The sequence below is a fragment of the Dysidea avara genome, chromosome 9 (assembly GCF_963678975.1).
Source record: "Dysidea avara chromosome 9, odDysAvar1.4, whole genome shotgun sequence".
Classification (NCBI taxonomy): Eukaryota; Metazoa; Porifera; class Demospongiae; order Dictyoceratida; family Dysideidae; genus Dysidea; species Dysidea avara.
In genome coordinates, this window is record NC_089280.1 from 12202002 (window position 1) to 12223574 (window position 21573).

Below are 21573 nucleotides of genomic sequence, written 5' to 3' on the forward strand. Positions count from 1 at the left end.
CGGTATCGGTATTAAATAACCGATATATCGGCTATCGGAACATCGGCTTTTTCTTATCGGTGCAACACTAGTATAAGCATCAGCTATTCTGTGAAAAATTTCTTCCTTAAAAATTGGAATGCTATAAAACAAGCACGCAAAAAAATTTTGTTTTTAAAAATTAGAATTTTCAACTAGAGTAGGGACCATAGCACATCAATAAAAAATACTGAAACAAGCTGGAGAGTAGTGCACGATATTAAACCATGGTAAAACCATAAGAAGTGTTATATCCCAACTGTGCATTTCCAATAGGGTGTCTTGGGCACAGTAGGGATATAACACTTCTCATTATTTTACTGTGACTTAATATCGTGCGCTACTCCAGCTGGTTTCAGTACTGTATATTGATGCTCCATGGTCCCTACTCTAGTCCAAAATTTTGTGAGTACTTGTTTGTTAACTATTGTGACTGGTGAGTCCACACATACCACATCAAAAGAAAGAAATAGCACCGCATGCCTCTGGTATATCAATTATCGTCTGAAAAGTGGAGTATTCATTACGCTTTGTTGTCAGCTATGTTCAACCTATTACACAGCAGTACGAATCAAGAACTGTTCGAAAAGCACCTCTGTAATTGAAGTAGCCACTATGAAAAATATATACGGTTTCTGCTACGAAGGGAAGCCATCATGTGCTACTGCCAAATTGACACTTTTCAATGTCAGCAAAGATGAATGGGACACAAAGGAGGACACTGGTAAGTCCATGAAGAATGCATTGTACATACTGCGGTATTCCAAAAAGCACTTCTTGGGCAGAAGTGATGTTGAACAGAGAAAAATCAAACCTGTAGCCTTAGCTATTATCGAGTTACGCTTGTCTGAAGGCATCAGTCAGTCAGTCACTCCATCAATAGAAAATTCTATTGTAAATAATTTTTTTTAAAAATTCCGTAGCAACTTGTTGAAAGCATTTTGGGTGGATCTGAAAGCTTGGTTTTACCTAACCAATATTGTCTCATCGTCGTCAGGGAAAATTGAGGCTGGTTATTGGGTGATGTTTTTTGGTGGGCCACGTCTACTCCTTCGTGGTCCCTACTATACAGTACTATTGTACTGTATGCTCGGCATTGTTTATGCATTATACATAAATGCATAAAGAAAAATGTTCTCCTCCTCAAAATTTTGAATGATGGCAATCCACAAAACTTTTATTCTCACAAAATAACCCACTGTAGCTATGGTATGTGTCCAGTACAGTACATGAACTAAAGTAGGTACCAATTTCCACTTCAAGTTGCTCAATGATGGCCGTTTTATTTTGCTCAAGTCCTACATTGATATGTGGTTTGGACTGGTAAGTAAGCTGTGTGTTGAGTAAGCTGGACATATAACATAGTTAGCTACTGCAATCGGCATAGTGGCTACTTCGATTGCAGAGGTGCTTTTAAAACAGTTCTTGATTCGTACTGCTGTGTAACGGGTTGAACATAGCTGACAATGAAGCGTACTGGATACTTCACTTTTCAGACGATAACTGATATACCAGACTGGTGAGTAAGCTGACAAACAGACAGAAGGTCAGATGGTTTTTGTAGATTGCATGATTTCCAGAACTCGCAGATATATGTGAACCATTATTAGTATCTACTATATAAAGCTGAAATGCTGTCTGTCTGTCTGTCTGTGGTCCAGCTAACTCCAAAACAGTAGCTCCGATTGACCCCGGATTTGTTGCATATTAATCGCCATCAAGTCAGCACCAAGGAGTTTATCAACAGAAGTTACTAGCATGTCCCGCTTGCTGTACAGTGCCGAAAAATTGCCATTACTGCAATTTCGTAAGCTACTCCCCACTACATGGAATGGCGATTGCTGCTCTACGCCGTTGATCTACATTATATAATACACACCCTTTGGTGGTAGTTACATGGCGAATTCTACCACGCGCTACAGTGTCACTTTGAAATACAAGTCTTGAACATTTTCTGACACATGCCATGCCCCACATTTCGTAGTTAAGTAACTTCAAACTCTACAAGCCTACTCGTTACCCCAAGTTGTTTATCCAATGGTGGAATTCATGCCTACGACTAATCAACTCACTTTACAATACAGCAAGAAAGCAAACACACAGGAAAGTTGAAGTATATAATATAACGTGAATTTACAGAAACATGCTTACCTTGAATTCCGTTGCTATGTCAATAGTAAGGATGTCAGACGTGTGTGACAGGTTGAACTGTCCTATACAATGCGCTATGAAGGAAAGCAAGTTTCTGTGCTTCTAGAATGGTTAATAGGTGGAAAAGTATAAGAGTAACAATGAGGCATCTCTGCCTGGAGTGACGTCTGTTTTACAAAATCCATGCCTAACAACACAAATTCGCGACTGAAAAGGAGTGATATCTTTGGCCTCCTGGAATATGAACTCTGGAGAAGAGTACGAACAACACAGGCCTGAAGTAAATGGGATAGGAATACAGCTTTGAGTGAGCCAAAGTCAAACGGAAGCTAAAGGGAGTGGTTGAGGCTATGAGTGAGCCAAGAGACCAGAGTCACCGTACGTAAATCAACTTCCAAGTCCATTATAGAATTTATAGTTCGCACTTGGCCGGCAAAGTAGATGAATAATAGTGGTTAACTACAGGTATTTGCAGGCTGGCCTTTAGTCTGGCTTTAATGCCCTGGATCACATGATCAACTAGCAACTTCAGTGTGTATTCAACTTCAATCGGTGTGTATTCAACTGATCAATCATACGGACGTCCATATGTCACATATGTACACTTACTGTTTATTTTTTTTTACAAAAAGTGTGTGTGTCAATGTCAGACAGATTATACAGAACTTGAATGCCTGCTGCATCAATAATATTATTGGTGTTACAGTTGGTGAGCTAACTGGATCACAGACACGTACGCTAGAATTCTACAACAGTACATGTGTGGTTCAGTACAAACAGTACAACATTAGAAGGGCAGGCATAATATTATATCAATCATTCAGCTCAACCTGCACGAAGGGCAGGTAATGCAGCTAGTTATTATTATTACCAGGCCCATGCAAGGTACATACATGTACAACCACCAACAAGGCAATCTTTTGTATACACACTGCATAACCAGTATATGTGTGTGCGGGTGGAAAGATACATGTACATATAACTGTACACGGTAACACAATTATAAGAGAACTGACTAGTGAGTGATGTATCTATTTAGTATGCAAGTACTCTCTAAATTCATGCATGGCCCAGGGAGAAATGATGTGCAAGATTGCAAGCAAGATTCTTACATGGACAATGTCTTGCAAGGTTCATGCAAGTAATGCAAGTATAGCTTGCAAGAAACTTGCAATTTTCTTGCAAGAATTTTGCACTGCAAGATTATTACATGGAGAATGTCCCTTTTCTTGCAAGCCATTTCTCCCAGTATAAGGATCATAACTTTGGACTTATTAACTTCAAACAAAACACAAGTTGTTTCATTCAACAAGACGTTCACTTTGGTACATAAACAAATTTCTGAGTTCCGACAAATGCCTTACCATTCCTTTTATTTTCAATTAAACGATTGTCTTTTTCCTACCAGGAAAGCACACCTAGGCGTTAATTGGCCAGGAACATTTTTAGATGCCACAAAACTATTTGAAGCACTTAATGGACTGTATAATATCCTTGGTATATAGTATCGGGTAGCAGCTATGCTACATGGGCTTACAAAACAATTGCAATGGGCCATGCTCTCTTGAAAGATCAGAACACACCTCAAATAATCAGTGCTGAGGCCCCAATCTACAAAAATCATTAAAAAATTTTCTCTCTTGCTACACGATACCTGTACCCCACCTTCAATTAGTTTCGGTAGCCCACATCAATGCAATAAACTCTTCACAAAAATTCAACAATAGCCACAAGGTACTGTCATGTCTATTGGCTAAACTGCTTATGCAAACTAGTTGAATTTTCTTGCATGTGTCAGGTAACTATCAGGTACAAACCCATTTGTTAAAATATCAATGAGTTATAATGTGAAAACCAACCATACATGCATGTAACAAACACGCACATTTTGAGATCTCTAAATACAGTAAGTCATGTGATATTCAACAAAATTATATAAAAATTGTCACTTAAAATCTAGCTCTTCTGTTTACCTGCAAATGCACAGTAGGGATAAAACACTTCTTGTTGTTTTACTTTGATTTAATACCATGGACTACTTTACTTGTTTCAGTACTTTTATCAATGTGCTATGGTCCCTACTCTATTTGAAATTTCCAAATTTTTGTGATACAACTGTACTTGTTTGTTAACTTTTTTTCTAAATAATTATTATGACTGGTGAACCCGCATTTGAAATGGCACTGTGTGCCCCAGCTATATCAATTATCGTCTGAAAAGTGAAGTATCCATTATGCTTCATTGTCAGCTACGTATGTTCAACCCATTACACGGCATTTCGAATCAAGAACTGTTTGAAAAGCACCTCTGCAATCCATACATACTGAAAGAAAGAAACGGTGCCACGCATCCCAGGTATATCATGAAAAGTGAAATATCTATTACGTTTTGTTGCCGGTTGTGTTCAACCCGTTACACAGCAGTACAAATCAAGAACTGTTCAAAAAGCACCTCTGAATCAAAGTAGCCACTATGAAAAATATGGATGATTTCTGTTACGAAGGGAAGCCATCACATGCTACTACCCAATCAACACTTTTTGCTGTCAGCAAAGATGAATGGGACACAAAGGAGGACACTGGTAAGCCCATGAAAAATGCACTGTACGTACTGCAGTGTGCTAAAAGGCACCTCTCGGGCCGAAGCAACGTTGAACAGCGAAAAAATCAAGCCTGTAGGCTTAGCCGTTATCGAGCTATGCTTGTCTGAAGGCATTAGTCAGTTACTCAGTCTGTCAGTAGAAATTTCTGTTAAATAATTTTTAAAAAAAACAACTCCATAGCAACTTGTTGAAACATTTCAGGTTGGTCTGAAAGTGTTTCAGGTCAGTCTGAAGGCTTGTATGGGCTTAGTTTTACCTAACCAATACTGCCTCCTCATCGTTGTCTGGGAAAGTTGAGGCTGGTTTTTGGGTGATGTTATTTTGTGGGCCACTCCTACTCCTTTGTGGTCCCTACTATACAGTACAATAGTACTGTACGAGAATTCAGAACAGGCCAAGCTGTGAAAAAGTGCACAAAAATAAGCTAGTATGAAAAAGATGTGATACTTATCAAAGGAAATGACTGCGATGATGTTGTGTCAATAATTAGTGTTACAAATAAAGTGACAGTATACCTGTAAATATCATTGCACAGGGCTCGAAATAACGTTCGACAATCAGCCAATTTCCGGTCAATATTGTGCAATGACAGGTTAATTTTATTGCTGTCCAGACTTTGTGGTTGGATAAATCAGACAGAATGCTACACTACTTCTGGAGAGCAGCCTTACAAAGGAAGCAATATTTAATCAAGCTGTTTGTTTATGGTTGTGGCCACAAGCTTACCTCAAGCCTAAACAGTGAGGTTTGAACACCTGTACTTGTCAGCTATGAATGTGCAAAATGTAATTAAACCATGTTATCCAGTGTTACCTTTGACTTGTGGGATGCATGAAGTTTCATAAAAGACTGTTGCACTGGACTAGAAACAGTGTGTTACATACATTAAACATGGTTACATTACTTTTGGCATGACCACATCTTTAGTACTGAAAGCACACTCAAAAAAATTACCTGTTGCAGCCATTTCTCTGCCACCACATTTGATATCAAATCTTTTTCATACTAGCCTACTGTTGACAGGCCACACAGCTTGGCTGTTTTGGATTACGTTATCTATACGCACACACTTTTAAACTAAGATTAGAAAGAACTATAGGATCATAGCATCAAAATTTAACCTACAATGTACGTACTTATGTAAAGAACTTTAAGTCTAAGTTGGTATTGTATTTGGACTATTGGAAAATCTGATTGTTAATTTAAACTCCTGGTTGTTGTCAGTGTTGGGAGTAATACTTATGTAACGCGTTACATAATATTATTACTTTTGTGGTAACAAAGTAATATAACGAAATACGCTATAAAAACAGGTAATATAATGCAAGCTACTTTACTTACAAATGTAAGGCTTTACCTAAGTAATATAGTTACTGTAACGATTCTAATATTACGTAATATTATTAACATAATATTATTACGTAATATTATTAATATTATTACGTAATTAACGTAATATTATTACGTAATATTATTACGTAATATTATTAAGTAACGAAGTTACTAATCTCGTTAGTAATCCACTGAGTAACGCCTAGCCACAATGAAGTAACGAGGCCTACTGAATGAAGCTTATTCACCAGTTTCTTACTTATAACCAAGATTTGCATATTGTCCAACAACGCAATCATGTCACGTGATAACGTGGTAGTTTCACACGTGACAGCTTAAGGCTGTGGACACAAAGTAATATATTATTACAGTTACTTTATTTTATGGGTAATATGTAACTGTAACTAAATAGTTTAGTTGCAAGTAATATGTAATATGTAACTAGTTACTTTTACAAAGTAACTTTCCCAACACTGGTTGTTGTCTTAGTACAGGACATGCACAAGAATCTGGAGCATTCTCACTATAAAAGCAGGTAGGCATGGTGCTGCTTTACATACATGTTGGTACATACAACAATCCTACTAGTTCATACACATATTCCATACAGTTGTACATAATTAATACCTTTTTCTATGCTTTGATCAGCAAGATCTAATGAAGTAGAAATGGCAGTTTCTATCTTTTCCCATGAATAATTAGGGTCTATATCCGTCCATGTTTCCAGCATAGCAATACAACACTGTGAGACTTTGTAGTTGTCTTTTTCTATGATCTCAATGTCACCTTTAGACAAACCTAGCAATATTCCTATCTCCTTCCATCGAGATGCATGGTATGGAGTTACTCTCTCACAGAGATCTTTCAATTGTGGTTTATCAGCATCTAATTACAATGGCATTACTCATGGCTGTACATTGTTGAGATCATTAACATTAAATAAGTAGTAACCATGGAACACTAGTATTTTTAAACCAGGCGCGCGCCCATAGCAGGCCGAAGGCCGGCTGTGGGCACGCGCCTGGTTTACTGAAATTGTTTTCGTAAAAGTGTGTGTGTGTACCTATCTATCTACCTATCTATGTTTGTCCATACGCACCCATGTGAGCAAAATCGTTTAATAACGGTAAAAGCAGCTTTTACGTAAGAAGTAAAAGTGAAATGAAGTCTGTATTAAACTTCTGCACAGGTGAACTTTGCTCTGAGGTGGTTTCTTTTTGGCGGACTGAAATACGGGTGTGGTGACTTTCCTTCCCCTTGAAGTTTTCAGGCATTTAGCAACTGAAAAACAATGGTGCAGGCCTTGTACACTACCAGGAATAGCCTATCGCTTCGAGTTGAAAGGGGGCGTATCCCTTACGTACGCGAACGAAAATGAAGAGTAGCTTTGAGGCTTTGTCGAGAGAATTTGTGGGAAAAAACACATTAGTCAAACTATAAAACAGTTTAGAAGATAGTTCTGTGCGTAATATGTTGGTAAAAGCGGTTTGTTTAACAAACGCTTCCTTAGCAGTGCATAGCAACATAATTGAACGAATTACGAATATTTCATGAATTACGAAATACGAGAATTAGCTAATAATATTATTGCACAACCCAAAACTACTTCTTTTAATATTATTGTAAAGTAGTAATACATAGTTGGTTAATTCATAGTAGCATATACTGTCTATAGTTAATTCCAGATGAGTTAGCTAGCTGCATGGCGCCTAGTTTTTAGAAGTAGCACAACATCAACTTGTTTAAAAAAATGTTAATTTAAAATTGCTGAAGTAGGAATCTAGCTATGCAATAAAAAGTAGAGAGACAAGAGATGAATGATGGTATTACAGCATAGCTCAGTGGGAAAGTCCCTACTTTGGCATTGAGCAAAATTATAGCTAATGTGCCAAAGTAGGGACTTTCCCATCGAGTTATGCTGTAATACCATCCATCTCTTGTCTCACTACTTTTTATTGCATAGCTAGATCCCTACTTCATTTTTAAATTAACATTTTTTAAAACCACTAGTTTGTTTGTTTTTTGTTGTAGCACAGCTAGTTACAGTGTAACTTGTGAGCTAGCTATTAAGTTCATTAAAGTACGTACTGTGCCAAAATTGGAAGCACATAGGACCGTAGTAGCGTGCATAGCTTAGTTACCTTTGATCATAGTAGCAGTGGTGCTAAGACCTATGACCTGTCTCAGTACAATGGTCTGCGTACTATTCACCTGGGCTGGAAGTTGTTCGAAAAAACAGGTCCTTTAAGTTGTCTGGAGCTTAGTCTTGACTAACAGGATGAAATTATACAATTTCCACTCGACGGAGTACTACCCAATCACTTGCTGATATCGCTGTATGGCCGCGGCACTGAGTGGCTGAGTCAGTGTGTTCAGAGGAACAAGCCGTCAAATATCAGTCCGTCTATTAAGTTGCAGTCCAGGCATTGGCAAAAGTCAAAGTGACAACTCAGCAGCCTTAATGTTTCACGTGCAACACTTGAAATTATAAGCGCCCCACTTTTTCAGCAACATACATAAGCACTTCCTGAAATAATTTTGTGGTGTCTACAGAAAAGTGTTGATACGGAAAATTAATGCCTCAGTAACCAACCTGATTGAAGATAAAAGGAAGGACAGGGTGCACAGGCCATACACTCGTCGGAACCCCAAAAGGCACATCCCACTAGTGAGTTTGTTGTTGTGGCGTAAAATGGTGACCGTACAGTGCTTTGTTTGGGCTCTAGGCTTGCGACTGTGGTCAGTAAGTGAGTGAGACGAAATTTCAAGTTTTGGAGATTTTTAACAATTCTATATCCAGTCACTGATAAGTGTTTTCTTGTTTTTAATGCTGTATTTCATGCTAGATGGACTAATATTATTCCATAAAAGTGATTTTCGTGGCGTAAGATGTCTCTAGGATGATTTTTAAAGGCGGCATTTTAGGTGGCACACGTAATTTTCGAGGGGATCCTACTTAAACAATACTACCGTACTGTTTGATACCATGGTACATGGTATATAGGTTATGCTATAATATGGCTACTACATGTACATAATGCTCAGTAAAGGGACATACAGTACATATTTCTTATGCATATAGTACAATGCTTATGGGTTGCAAACACCTTGGTTTTCTTGCGTGAAGAAAAAGACAACTATGTCAGTGAAGAGACCATGTTTACTTGGTTAAACACTAGTATTGTACTGATATGCATTTTTCACATTTACTAGTACTGATTAAAATTTGCCTGTTCCTGTAACTGATATGCCAATATTAACCGATATTCTTCAATCCTTCAGAACATGGGAGGAGGAGATCATCTAAATTTTATTGCATTTGTAATGATAATGTAATCAATGTAATTAATTGCATGGGTGGATGATTTTTTTACACTGTTTGCTAAAGTTTTACCACTAACCTCTTTCATGGAAAGGGAAGTTTAAATAGTTATAAAACAGCTAAGCCAGCTTATCTTTCAGTGCTTTTAGTGGGTTGGATACCAGATCCTTTCCGAAGGACAATCAACTAATTGTGTGGGTGCCTGATTAATATACACAGCCTGCTATATATATATATATATATATATATGTATAGCCTTGCAGCCATACTTTTGCAAAAAAAGTTATAAAACAGCTATAGCCAAGGGCGTCAGAGTAGGTACGACTCCCACCTCATCACTTTTTGGCTGAAACAAAAAACAAACCTTTCTAATTTGATGAAGCCATAAATAAAAGTATAGGGCATGCAGTACTTAGCATTTATTTAATGGCAACAATTGACAGAAACAACACTTATCTAACCTGTCTTTCACTCAGAATATATAGCTTTATGTCAACCTCGTCCATATTAAGCGCCTCTAAAAACAATTATCGGTATGTTTAGCTTTGGCTTTGTTTCACAGTTTAGCCACTTTGGGAAGCATTCCTTACAGTGCGTGTTAAACAGCAGGAGGTGCTTTTATTCATCATTGTCATTGAACACTTGTCAGGGAGCTAGCTAACTAGCACCTTGCACACAGTACTACAGTCCAAAAATTAGCAGCCCAAAATGTGCAATATGGGTTGCAAACACACTACCACTTTCACTTACAGCAAATAAATGTTATACCACTTACTGCTGCATTCACTGGTTTCTTTACTTTCATCTGTTTATTTCTGTCATTAATGATTGATTGTGGGTTTCAGTTAATCAGCAAATTATTTCTGCTTTGCAACCAATACTGATACTTCTAAAATTTAGTGTTGAACGATAGTAAAAATTTTACTATCACGATAGTTACTCATTAAATATCGCGATAGTGAATACTATCCCAATAGTTTATGAGACACTTTGCTCTTGACAAAGTTTTAGTTGTATAGCTACGTATGATTTGCAGTCATATAGAAAGTTATTTTGCATGCACAGGACATTTTAATTAACTGCATGGGTGGTCGATGAATATGGACTTTAGGTAAAGCTTTTATAGGCCACTCCTTTGTAAGAAAGCTGGTAATACCAACTGTAAAACGGTATAGAATGGTTGTTAATACCATTTTAATGCAGATCTGAGCTTATCATAACTATCACGATAGTGATATCCCTACTATTGCAATAATGATAGTGATTTACTATCGCAATATATTGTACTATCGATACTATTGCTCAGCCCTAGTAAAATCAGCTGTTACCAATAATTCAGCCGATTGTCAGTGCAGTAGTATTAAACACTACACCTTCAATAGTAGTTGTACTGGAGTAGTATGTACCACTATTGATTTTGAAAATAAGGAGTTTTTGAGCATCAAGTGGTGGTCAAATTTGAATAGTTACCGCATTGATTTTATGAATTAAGATAAGAAATGCCACAGTGTTTAACCAAGTAAATACGGTAAAAAGGAGAGGCAAAGTGCAGAAGGGACACTGTAAAGGCACATTCCACAGGTGAATTTGTTGTGGTATGAAATGATGGACATACGCTGTTTTGATTGGCCTATAGCCTTGCTACTGTGGTTGGCCAGTGAGGCAGACAGGCAGGCAGGCAGGCAGTGGTGTTTTCATCATGTATGATATTCTATGATGATTTTCAATAGTAGCATTTTGGCAGGTGCTGTTAATTTTAGGGGGAACGCTACTAAAAAGTATACCGTATGACAACAAATATTGGCGAAACTAATACTTGGTGACTTGCTATAAAATTGCAGTTGGCGAATTTTGATTTGGTGAAATGCTGTCACTGAAAACTTGGTGAATGGCATAAGTACGATGCTGTACTGACTTGCTATAAAGAATATTTTGGTTCTGTTTCCATAGACGCCTACTGTACTCGAATATCTGTACTCCAATTTTTTCATGACCACAACCCACTTCCAGGATTATTTGTTGTCTGTAGGCATACTCGCCCATTTATCAATGGCTGTGCACGAATTCATGTCTGCAAGCTTATATGGAGCCACGCCCACTAATTGAGTACGAGTTCTAGTCTAGCCAGTAAGCCACACCCATTTCGGCATGCGTGGAATCACACTAATTTACCAGTTTCAGCAGTATCCACGAAGGTTTGTCGAAAACCTACTTCAACAACTGCTTGACCCAATGTTTGAAAATAATATTGACGAAATTTAAATTTGGTGGTTTAGTGACGAGTCGCCAATTCACCAAATTTAGTTTACTGCCAAATTTAATTGATATATGGTATGTGATTGTCCCAACAAAAACCCTAATTCTTTGCACATTGAGAAAAATGAATTTAATAACGATTCGTAAAATTACGCATGTTACAAAGAAAAACATGCAAGTATTTATTGGGCCAGTACTTGAAGAAGTAAGATTTAAATCGATGAAAACTATATACCATTTTATTTGCCTGCTCATGGAGAGTTTGAAAATCTTCGTTTTGTTTCTGTAGCTCCAAAGGTATACGTGTCATATGTGTTTGTTTATGATGCAGTAATGTAAACAAGATTGTCATCATTTCTTCTACTAAACTGCCTTTGTATCCATATGCGCAAATGACTAAAGGGCTAACACTATACCTTGGCTGATGTGCTATTCCATGGTCAACATTTTAAGCCAATTTGCAACATTGTAGACTAATCCAAATGGAAGTTATGGCTGCAAGTGTAAGCGTCTGTAGTTTATTTTCAGTATACGTAGTCGCTGTACAAACTGATTTTCTTGCTCTTCCTACTGTCTAGTGCTATAATTCCAAAACTACACACTATAGAAGGCTAGAACTTTAATGATCCATTCCTTGGACACTGCAGATAATTTAAAAAAAATTGAAATTATGCAAACAAGTTGGGTTTTTGCTGAGACAGTCACATATACGTACTACTGTACTGTTTGAAAAACAACTAGTTAGTGTGCTTGGTTCCATGTAACCACACAAACAGAAAAAACACAGCATATGTGAGTGGTTCAAGTAAAATCAAAGTATTATTGCCGTACTTTAAAAACTTATTTTTAAAATACAATTATATAATTTAGTCCGTGATGAATGTTATATCAACATAATAACTAATTTTGATAAATTTTGTGTATGGTGAAGTCATAATGATGATGTCATAATGCTAAATTTTAATCTGCATTTTTTTTTTTCAGATTTGTTCAAAAGAAATAAAATTTGGATTTTACTTGAACCTCTCACATATATATTCTATTTTATACACCTACAAATAACTCAAAACCTTTGTTAATACATAACTGCTACGGCTGCTTTTTCACATTTTGTTCGGTGACCTCATAGTTTTGTACAACCAATTTTGCTAGGTATTTTACAGAAATGAAAATCATATAGTACAGGTGTATATGCATTTCCAAAATCCCCACTACAGTATTGCTGACTGTATTATTATAAATATGTAACTTTGATGGCATATGTATAATATTTGATGCTCAATAACATTTGAAGCAATGTTTATAGCATACAGAATTATTCCTTAGTATCTACAACATAATTATTGTTCTTATCATCATGTACAGACGTAATAGTTCAAATACATATATGTATAGCTACCATACTAACCTTGATCTCTTTCCTTCTTTACTACATCTGAGGTATCAGTCTCCTCCACTGCTAAGTCTTCTAAAGCTGATGCATAACTCGCGCTATCACTTCCACAGGAATTTTCATCTTCATCTATAGGATTATGTTCAGATATCAGTATACAATATATGCAGTCACACAAACTATATATATATCACAGAGCCATTGTTAAGTTGCCAGAAAAACATATTATATGCGCTTTATCACAATTATATTAAGGACTTCAATTTAGTGCTTGGAATTCTTTGCAATATTTAAATTTCTAGCATATTGTACACATTCTTTCACATAGATTTTTGTTTGTTGCAAGGTTTGTAGTGCTTGCAAACAATTGTGTATACACTAACAAACCAATATAAAAAGGCCTTCATTTATGAAGTCACGCATGCAAGAGGGTGCAAAAGAAGGTTTGTAGGGGAGAGCAACGGTGCATCTCAGACTTTCATTTAAACTTATGCTAAAATTTAAGAGGGGTGTGAGTTTGTGAAGCTGTGATAACAGCTGGATCAGTTATACCGTATAGTGGAAACTTTTGGCAGGAGAAAATTTTGGCAAATTTGGCGAGTATGCATGGATTTACCAAAATTTTACTCGCCATTTTTCTAAACACTGAAAGTGTAGTAGACGTTGTTCATCAGTGAGTGAATATTGTTACAGCAGTGAGTAGTTAGTCTTCTGCAAGTATCCCATTGAATACAGAATGGTTTTGGACTAATAGCTCAGACAGATGGGCAATATAGCTCACCAGAGTGATTCAGCTCAGTGCCCATGCACATGCCTTGCCTCGCTTTCCACACGCGTTCCAGTCTTCATTACTGACTTAGCAAGCTAGTGCATGTTGTTTTTATTACAGCTAGCTCTCAAGCTAGAAAGCTAGCTATTTGCATAAGAGCACGTTGATTCAAATGAGAGGCATTGAACTGTAGTTTCGTCCGTAGACATCACAGAGCTTCGTCGCCAACACTGTCAGATTAAAATATCGTGGGCAAAGTAATGTTATGCATTTGCCAAAATATTATTCGTCAATTTCTGCCAATGATCAATCTGCCAAAATTTTCTCCCGCCAATATTTTCCACTATACGGTAGTCATTCCCCTACACAACACGTGTCTTCACTGAACATTGGTAGCGCAAACCAGCCGCTCTGCTCCTCAATAATGCATGTCAAACATTGCATACAAAATCATGTTTCTGTTGTCACATGACTATATTATTATTACAGTACATACTGGACTTCTAGATCGATTGATGCTAACATTTGAATGCATCAATCCAGAAGTCACTGTACACATGCAGATACGTACTACTACAGTATTCACAGTATAGTAAACAAAAATGGTCTTAGTAACAAGTGCTTTTGGGCAGGTATATGAGAATGGACCTCGATCTGGACAATGTCACTTATTCTCTGGCCATCCAGTACAATAAATTAAACAAAAGGCTTGTGCTATAGACTGTTAGCTCCAATGCATGCTTCATTATCGCTCTTCCGATAACCTGTATATTACAATGCAAACCAGCACATACATGCAATGCCAGCAATGAATATACAGTACCAGCAAAATTTAATAATTATAATATATTCTCATATACAATATTTTAGTGGATAATTATCAAACTAGTAAAGCTACGTATGCACAAGTAGCTACCGTATAGTAAAAAACTTTGGCGAATAGCATTACAATCACCAAAGTTTTATCCGCCAATTATTTTTAGCAATTACAAAAGCAGATTAGCCTTGTTGAAAGGATGGATATTGAAGTATTGTTACAATTATGTCATGGGTATTTCCAAGCATTAAGTTGGTGGGGGCAGCTACTATCATTGTCATCATGTAATGACCTTTTTTTTGTCCCCTGGGGCCCCAATTTAACTCTTTGCCCCAGAGCCCCTTAATTTCTCTGGGCGGCCCTGTTGAGTATAACATCATGTTCTCTTCAACTGTCGCAAGGTTCATTGTCTTACAAGAGTTCAATCCAAACATTGTTCTCTACATCCTTCTCAACATTACAAGAACCAGCAAGCAATGTTTACACTTGTATGGTAGCTACACTCGAATGCAATGTTGTTTTTCACAATTAAAAGGGGTGTGACAGCTGTTTCCATCATGAGTCGTCATCTAATGCAAGGGATAAAGACTTGCGATCGCAACAGTTGCCACGGCACTTAATTGGTGAGTTCTTTAATCACTCGCGAATAGCAAGCAATGTTGCATTTGAGCAGCACAGTATGTGGTAGCTAAAAAAATTCAGACAAAGCCCCATTCACCAAAGTTTTTTCCGTCAATTTTTAGGTGAATAGGTTTTTGCCAAACTTTTTTACCACCAAAGTTTTTTACTATATGGTATCTTTCTGCATAAATTAGTTAGGCTATTACATGCAGATAATGGTATTGAAAACTGATCTCTTTGTTAACAAACCTGATCTCATGTAGCAACCAGTGGCAGGAAACACTAAAGTACACAGTCAACTGATCTGGATACATCCATGGTTTTTATTGTATATGGCTTTGTGGGATATTTGCTTGCAAGTTGTGCAATGGGTCAGCTGAACAAGCAGAATCATATTAGTGAACTAATCTTTGATGAATATTACCAGTATAGTGACATGCATGTTTCTCAGTCCGGCAAGCTGCATTTTTGTCCAGAAGCTAATGGAACTACTTTCTTTGCAAAAGTGTGCTCAGTTTGCAGCCCTTCTACATAGTTAATCTGTTTAATCGTTAACTCATGAAATCATGTACTGTCACTTGTAGCTGTGAGTAGACCCTAAAGTCTTTAAAAGCTATAGTTTACTGATTAGCTTATCAGATTACTTGTATTTCAAGTTCAGTGGTTCCAGCTAGCAGTTTTGGACAGTTAGTGTACTACAGAACAGCAGAAGAAGATAGTTTGAAAAAGAACAGCTAGTATATGACTAGTATATTAAAAATCATAAATTTAAAAATAAAGTAGGAATCCAAGCGATAAAAAGTAGTGAAACAAGAGAAGAACGATGGTAGCTATTACAGCATAGCTCGGTGGGAAATCCCTACTTTGGCATGATATAGCCATTATTATTTTTGTGTTCAATGCCAAAGTAGGAATTTCCCACCGAGCTATGCTGTAATAGCTACCATCGTTCTTCTCTTGTTTCACTACTTTTTATCGCTTGGATTCCTACTTTATTTTTATTTATAATTTTTAATATACTAGTTTTAGTTTTTTTTTGTTAAGGAATACAGCTAGCTATAAACATGTGACTGTTCTATTAGGGTGACTGCTGTATTAGAGTATCTCGAGGCAGCCTGCAAGATGTGCGCTTGCCCAAAAAGGGGTGTGGTTTCGGTCGATTATAGAGTATGTCGAGTCAGCCTTCCAAATTGAAGGTGTGTGGTCACTGAAATACAGCTAGTGCAAAAGGGGCGTGTCATTGTGGTTTCAATCAATAAATTGATAATGCATACAATGAATAATGGGCGTGATCTTGTGACCTATCATGAAGCTATCTAGCTAGTAACAGTATCTCCGTACAGTACCCTCCGTCATAGATTATATCATAAGGAATATAATCTATTCCTCTGTACAGTAGGGTAGTCTAAGCGCCTTAAATAATCTTGTGGCATCTATTATGCTGCTTAAAGAAAGTGTCGATACGGAAAATTAATGCCTTGATATGGTTTCGTTGGATGAAGAAGAAGACAAGCAGCCTGATTGAAGATAAAAGAAAAGACAAGGCGCAGAGGGCACACACTTGTCGGAACCCCAAAAGGCACATCCCACTGGTGAGTTTGCTATTGCTGCATAAAATGGTGGCCGTGCACTGCTTCGTTTGGCCTCTAGGTTTGTGACTGTGGTCAGGCAGTCAGTCTAAAATTCAAAGTTTTAGCGATTTTTAAAATTCTGTATCAGGCTAAGCGTTTTGTTGTATTTAATGCTGTTTTATGTATTATATGGACTAGTACTATTCCATAAAGGTGATTTTCGTCTCGTAAGATATCTCTAGGATGATTTTTTTAAAGGCACGATTTTGGGTGGCACGCAAAAATTTCACATGGATTCCTACTTAAATGGTATGACCGTACCATTTGATATCTGGTGTGCTGAGCTTGGTCTGTAAAATTCAAGATCATAGTGAAAATAGTGCCAGATCAAGTGATTCAGGGTTTTGAAGTCTTAAATTGTTTGTGTTAAGTTACAAATAAGAATATTGCGTCATTTCAATGCGTCGTTAATTTACAGAAATATACTGAATTTTACTAGTTTCATTCTCAAAAAAGTGCGATCTTTGATTTCATTTTACTGTGTGATTTCATGATTTCAAATGTGATTTCTGGCAAAGCGTACGAGATTTCAAGAGTGTCGGACCCCTTGCCTTTTTCATAGATACACATGATATTCAAGCACACGGGATTAGAATAATCTGATTCTCACGTTAGCCCTTTTTTATTAAAGGGGAGACTGCTTGACTTCAATATCGCCAGATCATTGTTATCCCTAATTCCTCCTATCCCACCTTAACCAACTAGACACCAGAATTGACAGTTTAAAATTTTCCTTTTTTTCCCGTCGACAATTCAGATTTATAAATCTATGGACAGTTAAACTGAGTAACTCAATCCCCCCCTATATAGTCAACCTCCCTCCCTCCCTCCCTCCCTCCCTCCACACACACACACACACACACACACACACACACACACACACACACACACACACACACACACACACACACACACACACACACACACACACACACACACACACACACACACACACACACACACACACACACACACACACACACACACACACACCACACACGGTCAGTTTTGTACCCTCTTAGATAATTATCATAATCATACCTGTGCATTATAATCACCTTGATTCCTGCACAGCACACCAAATAATAATTGAAGAAGTTAATGTTGTGCTACTTTTCAGCTTGCTAACTCATCTGGAATTAACCAACTATGTACTGTATTACTATTTTACCAGTAGGGTTTTTGGTTGTGCATTATTACTTTGTTTTGTAATTCATGAAATTTTTTCAATTCTTTCATATGCACTGCTAAGGAAACGCTTGTTAAAACCGCTTTTACCAACTTATCAAGTACAAAAGTATCTTATAAACCGTTTTATTGTTTTGACTATCATGTGTTTTTTCCCACAAATTCTCTCGACAAAGCCTCAAAGCTCCTCCTCATTTTCGTTCGCATATGTAGGGATATGTCCTAGCTATTCCTGGTAGTCTACAGGGCCTGCACCATTGTGCTTCAGTTGTTAAATGCCTGTAAAACCTGAAGAGAAGATAATTCACAAACTTTGAGGAAAGTCGCCACACCCATATTTTGGACTGCCGAAAAGAAACCATCTCAGAACAAAGTTTGCCAGCATAGAAGTTTAATACAGACTTCATTTACTTTTACTTCAGTCTTACATCAAAGCTGCTTTTACCATTGTTTAATGATTTTGCTCACGTGGGTGCGTACAGTCTTTGACAAGATAGGGGTCCCATTTATATGATGCAACTCTAACAATATAATTATATAGGTCCGATAAGATGTACACTTACTTTTATATTTAGCAGATAAAGTTATAACTACATGCAGCTAGCAGCTATAAGTATATGCAAGAGTAATGTACTCTTGGTATATCACTATGCTGGAATCTGTTTATATGGGTACCTGAAACTGCGTACTGTATGTGTTAGTAATCTGGACACTTCATTATGCCCCAAATTATCACTTGGAATCTGGAAAATATAGTAAGGACATGACACCAGGGTGCTATGGGTAGGCGCAAGGTACTCATATAATAGACCTCACTGTATACATAGTAATAGCTAGATGATTACTTCTGTACAAAATTGCTGAGAACATTTATCTAATCATTGCTTGTTGAGTTCAAGTCTACTTCTTGCCAAAGATACTGTTTTAAAATTCAGTGATGATTGTACATAAAACTGTAACTGGACCCACGGATGACAAGCAACCATCTAAATAGTAACCAATTGTAATACGCTTAGTCACATGTACCACCATCAGCTACTTGATTCATATTACCAGGCAGATAGCATGCAAATGTGCAAGTAATGTCCTAAGGAAAAATTACACAAGCAAACATTACAATGGTACTGCTTATTGTAAGTTACATATCTAGCAATTGATTTGCATTAGTAATTACCGGTAAAGGCAGTGCCTGTATACCATTTTACTTATAGCACAAGTGCTTAATACTCATGCTTGACTCAAGTTGACAAATTCAGTACCCAGTCAACGACAGCTCTTGAAAAGAAGGAATGCATATAACTGGTTCATGTACCTGGTAAGGGTGGTGGTGTCTAGTTGAACATTATGTGTGGATAAGAAGTATAATGGTCTGATAGGCCAGATAAGTTGTGGATTGCTTTATTAAACAAAACTCTGATGCTGTACCAGCTGCAGGCCAGCCTCCATCCCTATTTTTACCTTAAAATATATGCATGAAGTTCTGGGATGGCTTCTAACAAAATAAATCCCCTTTAGACGGCCTTTCTCTTTACCTTGGATTATATACTGTTAGCTTGCCAGCTGCTAATCATTGCATCGCTGCATGACAACCATGATCCATCCGGCACTGCTACTGGTGTCACCCCAGCATCTGCGCTTCTCAACCATTCCAAATAGTGATAACGTAACTTTTACCATCCAGTTTTTTTGATTACAAGGCTTCTGGATCTGTCTTGGCTCCATGAGAGTCAACCATGGTGAAATCATGGAAATCAAAATTGAAATCACAAAATCACAATAGAGGATATGCATACTGAAAACATTCTAATAAGTACGTGACCTTTTGACGGTGAATGAAGTGCAAATTGATTCATGGTGTGGCAGTATCAGTGATTATTACAGAGCAGTGATTTCTCCTACCCAGGAGATAGTATAACTGGCGAGCAAAAGGCTGCCCATAGTGCTAGTGGTGAGTTATAGTCCTAACAAAGTTATCAGCGTTTCTTATGGAGAGGTGATTTCTTCTACACTACAGGCTAGGAGGTAGTATATCTGGCGAGAGAAAGCCTGCCTGTAGCATCAGTAGTGAGTTATAGTCTGAGCCGTATTAGCTACCCATACATTTGTATCGTATTTTCACAAAATTTCGATGGTTGTTCACTGCCAACTTTTTTGGAAGTGCCACCGCATTACTGTAATTGATCATTTTTCTTTTGAATAATATAGTGCATATATCCTCTATTGAAATCTAGTCTTGTGCCCAGCCGGGGCACTAACAACATCTGGTGACGATGCTTGAGTTTCTTGGGCCTGGAAGTGCTATCCAACCAAAATATTGGCTGGCCAATCAGAATCGAGTTGTGTAATTGCATGAATGTATTGGAAGTGATGAAGAAGCAGACTATTCAAAGCCATTTTATTAGAAGTATTCGCCTAGGTTGTTCAAGAGGTTTGTTGTCAAGTTGTGTTTTCCGATAAAACCCAAAAGTGGTGACTCGACCTTGCACTACTAACAAGAGATCGCGTCTAGAAAATCGCCCCTTTGAGAGTTTTACTTTATTCCTATATAGCCGTTCACTGTTGTTAAGCGATCACCTCAGTATGCAACTCCTCGATTCTGATTGGCCAGCCAATATTTTGGCTGGATAGCACTTCCTGGCCCAAGAAACTCGAGCATTGTCAAAAGACGGTGTTTGCGCATTATCGCGAGCCCGGCTGGGCACAAGACTAATTGAAATCATGAATTCAGAGAAATCACTGTGATTTCAAAATCTCGTATATACACTTTTCAAAAAGTGGCGGACCCCTCGGCAAAAGGCAGTCCATCCATCCAGGAAAACAATTAAGCCTCCAGACGTACATCAAGGAATTGTACATACCTCCGAACACACAGTATATGTACGTACCAGTGTTATCTGAAACTTTTAAACGATCCATCCCATGCCTTAGTTGGTTTGTAGTTTAGTCATTGTTAAAGTAACTGAGTAACTGCAGACGTCTTCAAGGAGTAGTCGCGGGAGTAGTAACGTCCGAGACTCGCCCCGAACGAATTTTTTTTTTTTGGGCAGACTTTCAACTTAGAAAATTTTTCATGCACTTTGTTTTTCCGGATAATGTTGCGCACGTAGACTAATGCCGGATAACTTACTGACTTGCCCAAATTCACCGTGACGGGGGTCGAAATAACATGTTGTTATCTCCGCCAAGTTGACAGCACAGAAGAAGGGTGAAAATGACTTCAGGGGGACACCAGTTGGGAGGCTTCTTCTCCTGCCGCTTTTCACCAGTGGACTGTTGTGGCGTGTTGTGGCGTCTCGCACCCTTGTCTCACATTTACCTCAAAGCAGAGTATTCCTGTATTGTGACAGTATTCGGGTGAAACTGATTTTGTGAGTATGAAGTAGTACGTAGCTTGTGTTTTGTTGTGAAACACTGAGCCAACACCAGTTGATGTTACATGTGGTGTGAATTATCGGTGGTTAAAGCAGAATCTT

General features: G+C 37.7%; 1 protein-coding gene across 4 annotated transcripts in view; it reads right to left on the reverse strand.

Moving 5' to 3' along the window:
* The window catches only part of LOC136265727 (protein NLRC3-like), a 64447-nt gene extending 43283 nt beyond the window's left edge, over positions 1–21164 (reverse strand). For all 4 annotated transcript variants that reach the window (XR_010705710.1, XR_010705712.1, XR_010705711.1 and 1 more), the window contains exons 1-3: positions 20986–21164; positions 13090–13203; positions 6731–6988 (exon numbers count right to left, since the gene is read on the reverse strand). Coding sequence is in view for 1 of the 4 variants with exons in the window: in XM_066060632.1 (XP_065916704.1) it covers positions 6731–6988; positions 13090–13203; positions 20986–21016 (403 nt within the window). In the remaining 3 variants the exon portion in view is untranslated. The remainder of the gene's footprint in view (positions 1–6730; positions 6989–13089; positions 13204–20985) is intronic.
* Between the last annotated feature and the right edge of the window lie 409 nt (positions 21165–21573).